Source organism: Thalia democratica, chromosome 1 (genome assembly GCF_965202585.1).
Source record: "Thalia democratica chromosome 1, ktThaDemo2.hap1.1, whole genome shotgun sequence".
Classification (NCBI taxonomy): domain Eukaryota; kingdom Metazoa; phylum Chordata; class Thaliacea; order Salpida; family Salpidae; genus Thalia; species Thalia democratica.
Window position 1 is genome coordinate 75,843,472 of NC_139165.1, and position 11,004 is coordinate 75,854,475.

Sequence of the window (11,004 nt, forward strand, 5' to 3'; positions counted from 1 at the left end):
TTGTCAAGTTCACGCGCCGTAATGCTTTGTAGTTTTGATAAGGCGCTGAAGTATTTATCAGGTTATAAACAGATGGAATGTGTGTGTTGTATTTGTTTAGATTAAGACTATTTTAAGCTAATAATTTTAATAATGATTACCGATAAAAATAATGTTAAGTTTTGAAATGTTTTATAAAAAAATTTAACAAACATCCTGTGTGAAAAACTATTTCAAATAGTTTTATTACACTAGCATGCTAAAACCATAAGAATGTTTAACTTTTTGTTAGCTGTATATTTGAAGTACATCGTATAAAATTTACTAAAATTTCATTTTTAAGCCATGATATAACTATGTAGATTTATTTAAATAACAGATTTGTTTTTAACTGTAAGTTAAAGTGAAAGTTACAGATAAGAAAAAAAGAATTTTAAGCCGCACAAACCTTTTTATAGTAGCAATTTGTGTGTAAAATAATGTATTTAGTTCTATTATTAGCTTATCATCTATTTATTTCCTAAGTCGAGCTTAGTTATATGTATCTAACAGCTTATTATGGTGAGAATTTCATGCCTAAATCTACCCGTGTTAGTATCTTAATCATAAATGTAAACTTTTTTCTTGGTGGCTATTATAATCTATAAATATACAATTCTATTCTAATCAGTTTTTAAGATTGTAGAACTTAAAATTGGCACTTTATGTTAAGTAAAACACTATTTTGTCAATTTGGAACCAATTTTTGAATGTTCTAACGATTTCTTTTTCTTTCATACATTAATTACAGTTTTTATCTAAACTTGATACTGTTAATAACTGTGAACAAAAAACAGGCTAGTAGAGTCTAAAAAGCGTCAATTCGAAAGAAGAGGAATTTTGAACAAGATACTGAAACTTGTTATGACGCATGGAATTGGATTTTCAATAGTTCAGTTTGACTTTAAAAGCGTCACCCATTTACCCTTGGTTACCAAGTCAACTAACAAGCAGCTATCTAGACTAGCTAAGATATACAACAAGTAAATAAGTTTGTATTTGAAATAATTAATAATTTAATATTTCCGTTTACTTAAAGTTTTTTAAGTAGATTAGCTAATAAAATATACTAAGGCTGTCTTAAGTATTAGGTTCATATGGTTTTTTAAATGTTAATAAACAAAAATATACTATTGATACTAAGCTTCTCAAAAGAAAATACTCTCAAAAAGTAATTATTTTTATACTCAAATTATAAATTAAAGTTATATATGTTAAAGATTATCTAAACAGAAAAGATAATGTACATTATTTTTGTATGCAACTTTCAGATTGAAAAGAGAATTTAAATTAAGCTTTTAAGATATTGCAAGAAAATTAGATATCTAAATACATAAAATCAATAAGAGATATGATTATAATATTATCATGAGAAAATAACGACCAACAACCAGTAAAAAAAACCTGAATTGATCAAACAAAAAACGAAGGTTTTTAAACTATATCACAAAAAAATGACTATAATAAATGTTACATCAATAGTGTTTTAATTTTTTACAAGTACGCATAATTACCATAGTTATCGGAATTAATAAACGTATAACATTAGAAGCACTAGCGTCCAAACCCAGATGTAAGTAAGTAAAATGTTTAAGTCTTATGAAATTATCCTTAAAATTAAATAGTTACCCAACTATCAAGCGTGAATTTTAACATAAAGCTATATTTCTTTACGAATAATCTTTTTTATTAAAGTTCGAGTTAAATTATTTTAGAAATTTCTGAATAAACTAAAAAAATCACTCAGTACAGCGTGAAATTACAAATTTCATCAAAAACGAAAAAAAAGTTTAGCTTTTGTTTTATAAAATTATAAACTTATATGTTTTTTGTTTAATATGTAAAAGAGTAAAACATTCGAGATTTTATATTACTACTACAAAAGTACATTACATATCTGTAAAACCATATCACATATATAGAGATTGTTGTTGAAAGTTTTCCGTTTTTGAGAAGTATGTTTACTCTATTTTAATAAAAAACCTGTATAATTATCTTGACAAAACTTTGATAGAAAAAGTCTTAGTTTATAACCATTTGACAAGTGTTGTGTGTGGTGCAAACTTTATTTTTACCACAACTGCATACTTCGAATTTAATTCTGATACATTCTGAGTGTAATTACGTATAATTCCAAATTGAAATACAAAAGTAATTATCATAATTTCTACCTGTGATAATCTGGTTACTAGGCACCAACCACTTGACAAGTGTTTTATTTATGCTTATAACTAAATTTATTTGTAAGATGTTTGCGCGTTCAGACAGTAAAAATTCAGTAAATCCTAATTTTCACACCTGTTAGTAAAAAATATTCTTAGCTTTTTTATAAAGTTTAGGCGGCTAGTTAAATTTATATTTCAATACTACTTCTTTAAAGCTTACTATTTAAATTTCTTTGTTTTAACTATGGCATATCAAATAAAATACAAAAAGAATTAAAAATTTAATTTCTTTTATTTAATCTATTTTAGCTCAATACAAAATTTTTTTTATATCAGTTGTAAACTTCATATTTTAAAGCATCTTTTTACTTTTCTTTTAAAAAAGAAGTTTAGGAGTTGCAAAAAATATTTTACTTTTTGTCTGCTATTGCAAATGATTATGCTTTAGGACAAAAATATTCGAAATAGTAGCTTTCAAGTTTTATCAGTGAACGAAACACTTATTTAGTATTCAAACATGTTCGTTTCAATTATATTTAACCTCAGTCCGTTAAATTTGTAATATAAGCTCAAACATTCGAACTAAACAAAAGTGTATTTATAAATTTTACTAAGCTTAGTACTATTAAGTATTTGCGATGTAATGCAAATATTTTGATGAAAAATATTTACCATTTTGATGTTAATCACAATGTATAAGGTTATCGGTAAAAAGTACAAGGATAAATTATTTAAAATTTACTAAACTACCCTCTATTAAAATAGTATCAAACAGCCCAGCTGATATTAATGATCTGTTGTTAATAGAACTTACAAAACATGTTGTGCAGTTTTATCAATTTATGACTTTTTAATAAGTATTTGTAATGTGCAATAAATAAGTCATTACAAATACTTCAAGGAGTAAGAAACACAGATTATAGATAGTATCAGTATAAGAAAATCTAAATATATTTTAATCCTTTTAATTGAAATTGTCTACCGGTCTTGTTTATTCTCTGATTAATTCACAGCTGGTTGTTAATATCAACTTGATGAGAAGGACAACTCTAAAGTTGTTACTCAGAAAACACTAACGCCTTTCTTTTGTCTCACAATTAGAGAATTCAATTCTATTATCAAGTTAACGCGCCGTAACGCTTTTTAGTTTTGATAAGGCGCTGAAGTATTTATCAGGTTATAAACAGATGGAATATGTGTGTTGTATTTGTTTAGATTAAGACTATTTTAAGCTAATAGTTTTAATAATGATTACCGATAAAAAATAATGTTAAGTTTTGAAATAATTTATAAAAAAATTTAACAAACGTCCTGTGTGAAAAACTATTTCAAATAGTTTTATTACACTAGCATGCTAAAACCATAAAGAAAGTTTAACTTTTGGTTAGCTGTATATTTGAAGTAGACCGTTTAAAATTTACTGGAATTTCTTTTTTAAGCCATGATATAACTATGTAGTTTTATTTAAATAACAGATTTGTTTTTAACTGTAAGTTAAAGTGAAAGTTACAGATAAAAAAAAAAGAATTTTAAGCCGCACAAACCTTTTTATAGTAGCAATTTGTGTGTAAAATAATGTATTTAGTTCTATTCTTAGCATATCATCTATTTATTTCCTAAGTCGAGCTTAGTTTTATCTATCTAACAGCTCATTATGGTGAATATATCATGCCTAAAACTACCCGTGTTAGTTTCTTAATCACAAATGTAAACTTTTTTTCTTGGTGGCTATTATAATCTATAAATATACATTTCTATTCTAATCAGTTTTTAAAATTGTAGAACTTAAAATTGGCACTAAATGTTAAGTAAAACACTATTTTGTCAACTTGGAACCAATTTTTGATTGTTTTAACGATTTCTTTTTCTTTCATACATTAATTACAGTTTTTATCTAAACTTGATACTATTAATAACTGTAAACAAAAAACAGGCTAGCAGAGTCTAAAAAGCGTCAATTCGAAATAAGAGGAATTTTGAACAAGATACTGAAACTTGTTATGACGCATGGAATTGGATTTTCAATAGTTCAGTTTGACTTTAAAAGCGTCACCCATCTACCCTTGGTTACCAAGTCAACTAACAAGCAGCTATCTAGACTAGCTAAGATATACAACAAATAAATAAGTTTGTATTTGAAATAATTAAAGCTTTGAAATTTCTGTTTACTTAAAGTTTTTTTTTAATAGATTAGCTAATAAAATATACTAAGGCTATCTTAAGTATTAGGTTTATATGGTTTTTTAAACGTTAACAAACAAAAATATACTATTGATATTAAGCTTCTCGAAAGAAAATACTCTCAAAAAGTAAATATTTTTATACTTCTAATTATAATTAAAAGTTATATATGTTAAAGATTATCTAAACATAAAAGATAAGGTACATTATTTTTGTATGTAACTTTCAGATTGAAAAGAAAATTTAAATTAAGCTCAAGGTTATTGCAAGAAAATTAGATATCTAAATACATAAAATCAATAAGAGATATGATTATAATATTATCATGAGAAAATAACGACCAACAACCAGTAAAAAAAATCTGTATTGATTAAACAAAAAACGAAGGTTGTTAAACTTCATCACAAAAAAATGACTATAATAAATGTTACATCAATAGTGTTTTAATTTTTTACAAGTACGCATAATTACCATAGTTATCGGAATTAATAAACGTATAACATTAGAAGCACTAGCGTCCAAACCCAGATGTAAGTAAGTAAAATGTTTAAGTCTTATGAAATTATCCTTAAAATTAAATAGTTACCCAACTATCAAGCGTGAATTTTAACATAAAGCTATATTTCTTTACGAATAATCTTTTTTATTAAAGTTCGAGTTAAATTATTTTAGAAATTTCTGAATAAACTAAAAAAATCACTCAGTACAGCGTGAAATTACAAATTTCATCAAAAACGAAAAAAAAGTTTAGCTTTTGTTTTATAAGATTATAAACTTACATGTTTTTTGTTTAATATGTAAAAGAGTATAACATTCGAGATTTTATATTACTACTACAAAAGTACATTACATATCTGTAACACCATATTACATATATAGAGGTTGTTGTTGAAAGTTTTCCGTTTTGAGAATTATGTTTACTCTATTTTAATAAAAAACCTGTATAATTACCTTGGCAAAGTTTTATAGAAAAAATAAAAATTTATAACCATTTGACAACTGCTGTGTGTGGTGCAAACTTTATTTTTACCACAACTGCATACCTCGAATTTAATTCTGATTAGTGATGTACCGGACCCACAATTTCGGGTCCGGCCGGACCCGGATCCGGACTTTTTTTTCAAATCAGAATCCGGCCGGAACCGGATCCGGACTTTTTTTTCAAATTAGAATCCGGCCGGAACCGGATCCGGACTTTTTTTTTAAATTAGAATCCGGCCGGAACCGGATCCGGACTTTTTTTTCAAATTAGAGTCCGGCCGGATCCGGATATCAGACAAAAATGGCAATATCCGGCCGGACCCGGACCCGGATAGTGAGTACGGAACATCATTAGTATAAACTAGCCTAAGTCACAATGAGGTTTTTAAAAACTAAAAAAAATAACTTTAATCTAATAATAAGTAGAACAGCTAGCCACAAGGTTTACAAATTTAGGTGTTATTTACAATTAAAAATCTGAAATCAAGTTCATGAACAAAATACACTAGAAAATTACAAAATATTGGAAACTAAATCAGCTCAAACTCATTCAAAATCTAAAAGAAAACTAGCCTGAGTTTTTACAAAAAACTAAACTAGCTTGAGGCAGGCTGTCCAAGATTTTCTAAAATTCCAAAAAATTTTCAAACTAGCAGGGTTGCCACTGTTTAAGTCAATAAAATTAGCTAGAGTGAGTATAAACAAGCCTGAGTCAGAATGAGGTTTTTTAAATTACTTTAATCTAATAATCAGATAACAGCTAGCAAAGGTTGACAATTTGGTAGTAAAGTTGTGGACTGATTGTGGTACACTTAACTTTTTAGTAGTACCCATCATAATTAAATCCTACCTTATATAATTAATATCTAACAAATACTAAATTCAAACTGAGACTACTTTCTATAATCAGACACGACAGTTTTGAGTGATGAATCTTTTATGTAAAACACAACAAGAAATACTAGCATATACAAAATTATTAATTACTTTGGTAACACTTTAAAAACTGGAAACTATTTAAACTTATTTCAAAAGACTTAAAACAATATACTAAAAATTAAATAAAACTTTTAGTAAACAAGAAACAGTAAAATTTTTAATAAACTATTAAACTATAAACCTGTCTTAAATATTTAAACAATTAAACACCAGTTGAAATATTCACTTTTAAAACAAAACACTACTTACAATAAGCATTCACAAAAAGTTCAAGATATTTTGTTGCTTCAAGCTGCTCACCAAACTAACTAACTGCTTACATATAAACTGCCTGTCATGTTCTGATGTTTTGTTGCATTAGTATTTAGTTTGAAACATTTCGTCATATGATTCTCATTGGCTCGTACATTCAATCGTATTAACTCTAAATATTCTCTGAGCTCAACTTTAAACAACAAATAATGCAAGTATTCATTCCAAAGTTTTCAATTTTACAACATATGCGAAGAGTTGCATTTCTAAAACGTTTATTTCATAGTTTAAATGTAAACAAGTGTAAATTAGTCACGTGTACAAAATGAGCCAATCGAGGTAGATGTTTAATTTTAAGTGACGGAAATGACTTTTATTAATTAACACAGGGTTTGTTTTTAAAAAAATATTTTTCAATATGCTCTTTTTTACTAACTAGATCCGGGTCCGGCCGGATCTCTGTTAGGATCCGGCCGGACCCGGATCCGGACTTTTTTTTCAAATTAGAATCCGGCCGGAACCGGACCCGGACTTTTTTTTTCAAATTAGAATCCGGCCGGAACCGGATCCGGACTTTTTTTTCAAATTAGAGTCCGGCCGGATCCGGATATCAGACAAAAATGGCAATATCCGGCCGGACCCGGACCCGGATAGTGAGTCCGGTACATCACTAATTCTGATACATTCTGTGTGTAGTTACGTCTATTTCCAAATAGAAATAGAAAAGTAATTATCAGTTTCTGCCTGTGATAATCTGATTACTGGGCATTCACCACTTGACAAGTGTTTTATTTATGCTTACAACCGCATTTATGTGTATGAAATTTGCGCGTTTAGACAGTAAAAATTCGGTAATATCTAATTTTTCACACCTGTTAGTAATAAAATGTTCTTAGCTATTTTACAAAATTTAGGCGGTTATTTTAATAACTATTGCTATACTATTTCTTTCAAGCTAAATACTTAAACTCTTTTCTTTTAACTATTGCATATCAATCTAAGTACTAAAAAAAAATTTAAATGTTTTAATTTCGTTTTAGTAATTTAATTTAATTTTGTTGTACACAAAACTTTTTTATAATAATTGTAAACTTCAAGTTTAACATTTTTTTTTAGATAGCAAGTTTAGGCGTTACAAAAAGTATTGTAGTTTTTGTAGGCTACTGCGAATAATTAAGTTTCACGAAAGTATTTACGATAAAAATGTTAGAAATAGTAGCTTTCAAGTTATACTTTGTTGATGATTTCTATCAGTAAATGAAACACTGATTTATTATCTAAACAAGTTTGTTTTAATTATAGTTTACCTAAGTTTGTTAAACTTGTAGTTTAACTTACAGACATTCGAACTGATTAAAAAGGTCTTTTTAAAATTACTAAGCTTAATCCTGTTAAATTTTTACGACGTAATGCAAATATTTAGATGAAAAATGCTTATCATTTAGATAGTTATCAAAAAATATAAGGATGTAGGTAAAAAGTACAAGGATAAATTATTTAAAATTTACTAAACTACCCCTGATTAGAATAGTATCAAACAGTCCAACTGATATTTACAATCTGTTTTTAATAGAACTTACAAAACATGTTGTGCAGTTTTATCAATTAATGACTTTTTGATAAGTATTTTTAATGTGCAATAAATAAATCTTTACAGATACTTCAAAGAGTAAGAAACACAGATTATAGATAATATCAGCATAAAAAACTCTAAATATATTTTAATCCTTTTAATTAACTGTCTACTGGTCTTATTTATTCTCTGTTTAATTCGCAGCTGGGTGTTAATGTCAACTTGATAAGAGAGACAACTTTAGAGTTGCTACTCGGAAAACACTAACGCCTTTCTTTTGTCTGACAATTAGATAATTCAATTTCATTGTCAAGTTCACACGCCGTAACGCTTTGTAGTTTTGATAAGGCGCTGAAGTATTCATCAGTTTATAAACAGATTTGATATGTGTGTTGTATTTGTTTAGATTAAGAATATTTAAAATTTAAAATTTTAATAATGATTACCTATAAAAATGGATGTTTAGTTTTAAAATGATTTATATAAAAAAATAATAAACGTCCTAGTTTATGCTGAAAAACTTTTCACACAGTTTTATTATACTAGCATGCTAAATCCGTAATAAAAGTTTAATTTTTTGTTAGCTGTATATTTGAAGTACACCGTATAAAATTTAGTGAATATTAGCCTTTAAGCCATGATGTAATTATGTAGTCTTATTTAAATAACAGGTCTTTTTTCTAGCTGTAAATTAAAGTGAAAGTTACAGATTGACAAAATGAATTTTAAGCCGCACAAACCTTTTAATAGTGGCAATTTGTATGTAAGGTAATGTATTAAGTTCTAACCTTAGCATACCAACCATTTATTCTTTAAGTCGAGCCTAAATTTATGTGTTTAACAGCTTACGATTGTGAGAACTTCAAGCTTATAACTACCCGTTTTAGTATCTTTCTCACAAGTGTAAAACTATTTTTTAGTGGCTATTTTAATCTACAAATATACATTTTTATTCTAATCTATTATTAAATTTTAGAGCTAAAAATTGGAACTTTATGTTAAGTAAAACACTCTTTTTTTATTAAAAACCAATTTTTTTTTTTAAATAAAAAATTTACTATCATGGAAAAATCATAGTTTTTATTTAAATTGAAACTATAATTAACTGTAAACAAAAAACAGGCTAGTAGAGACTAAAAAACGTCAATTAGAAAGAAGAGGAATTTTGCACAAGATACCCAAAATTATTACGCATAAAATTGGATAGTAAATAGTTTAGTTTGCCCATACAAACGTCACCCATTTACCCTTGGTTACAACTAGACTAACTAAGATATACAACAAATAAGTAAGTGTGTATTTAAAGCAGTTGATACTTTAATTTCTCCATTTACTTCTAGTGCTTGTATTTGATTAGCTAATAAAGTGTACTAGGTCTGTCTTAAGTACTTGGTTTATATGGTTCTTTGAAAAGTTAATAAACACAAATATACTAATGATGCTAAGCGTCTTGAAAACAAATACGCTCAAAAATTATATATTTTTTGTAGTTCTATTTTTAATTTAAAGTTATGTATATTAAAGATTATCTGAACAGAAAATATATTGTACATTGTTTTTGTTTGTAATTTTCAGACTGAAAAGTAAACTTGAATGAAGCTTTGAGCTTATTGCAAGAAAATTCGATATCTAAATACACAAAATCAATAAGATATATAATTATAACATTATCAGGAGAAAATAACGAGCAACAGCCAGTAGAAAAATCTAAAATGATCAAACAACAAAATGAAGGTTTTTAAACTTAATTGTAAAATTGTGACTATAATAAGTGTCACATTAATAGTACTTTATTTTTCAGAAGTACGCATAATTACGGTAGATATCGGAAGTAGTAAAGGTAAAACATTAGAAGCACTAGCATCCAAACCCAGAAGCAAGTACAATTTAAACAGAAGCGATGATAAAATTGACAGTTCAAAATTTGTAGAAACATCGCAAGAAGTTATATGCAAAGCTGCTATGAGAAAAAATGATAAATCAAAATCAAGTGAGCATTTAATTTTATACATACTTTTGAAGAAGTTATTTTTTTATATAAAAATGCATAAACGTACTTTATAAAATTATACAAACTTTTTACTACAATTATTATATATAAAAACTTTAGAGGAACTAATTAGAAAAAAGAATAGTGCAGAACTTAAGAAAAAGATAACAACTTCATAAGCTTCACTTTCTCTTCAACTAGTTTTTGAATAAGTTCTAGAAATTATTTAACAACCATTTTTTTGATAGAAAATTTTATAAAGAAATTATTTATAATTTTACAAAGAATCTGTTTCTTGTTGTCATGGTGTTTTTCCAATATTATAGTATATATGTTTTATAAATCAATTTAATAACTTATTACTATATGTCATAAAACTTAAAAAGAAATATTATAAATATCTCTGTTAAATTTAAAATAGTTGTCAAAAGATAGTTATATGAAAGTATTTCTACGCATTATGATAAATTATTATTACAAATTGAAATTATTAAACATACTTATGAAAGTACATTTAATAAATGTTATAACTGTTTACAACATTCAGCAAAATTTCTTTAAAGTTTATAAAAAGTTTCTCTTACAACCTTTTTCATTTTGTTGCAACTTTAATATTTGTGTTTTTCACATTTTTCTTATATCAGTCTACTGTGATTTGTATATATTTACTTGCCCATACTTGCCATTTTTAGTACTTTTTCATATTTTGATGTCTGATGCTTTTACTTATAGATTTATTCAATTGGTTTCTTTAGAAAAATAAAACTTTATAGTATACGTATTTTTGGTTACTTTAATTATGTGTAAGTCATCTCTCTAACTAAAGACTTTTTTATATAACTTGTTTTTAAGTTTTAACATACTTGCTTATTGTTACAAAACTATTTGGAAGTACAACAAATAAT

At 26.4% G+C, this 11,004-nt stretch overlaps 1 protein-coding gene across 4 annotated transcripts; it reads left to right on the forward strand.

The window, feature by feature from the left end:
- The first annotated feature begins 45 nt into the window (after window positions 1-45).
- LOC145831097 (uncharacterized) lies at window positions 46-10,777 on the forward strand. 4 transcript variants are annotated; one of them, XM_082938315.1, is made up of 7 exons: window positions 46-569; window positions 816-1,001; window positions 4,117-4,310; window positions 9,232-9,397; window positions 9,685-9,843; window positions 9,911-10,099; window positions 10,220-10,777. In XM_082938315.1, the coding sequence occupies exons 1-3, from the start codon at window positions 538-540 to the stop codon at window positions 4,304-4,306; spliced, it is 408 nt and encodes a 135-aa protein (XP_082794441.1). In that variant the 5' UTR covers window positions 46-537; the 3' UTR covers window positions 4,307-4,310; window positions 9,232-9,397; window positions 9,685-9,843; window positions 9,911-10,099; window positions 10,220-10,777. The 4 variants fall into 4 exon arrangements, 3 of the variants coding, with proteins under 3 accessions (XP_082794441.1, XP_082794442.1, XP_082794443.1); XM_082938316.1 differs by having other exon boundaries at window positions 9,784-9,843; XR_014369656.1 differs by lacking the exons at window positions 46-569; window positions 816-1,001 and adding an exon at window positions 3,761-3,869.
- Window positions 10,778-11,004: the final 227 nt, after the last annotated feature.

Coding starts and splice junctions, on each gene's coding strand:
- LOC145831097 (XM_082938315.1), top strand. CDS start 538: ATGGTGAGAATTTCATGCCTAAATCTACCCGT. Junction 570..815: donor TCATGCCTAAATCTACCCGT/GTTAGTATCTTA, acceptor AACAAAAAACAG/GCTAGTAGAGTCTAAAAAGC. Junction 1,002..4,116: donor CTAGCTAAGATATACAACAA/GTAAATAAGTTT, acceptor AACAAAAAACAG/GCTAGCAGAGTCTAAAAAGC.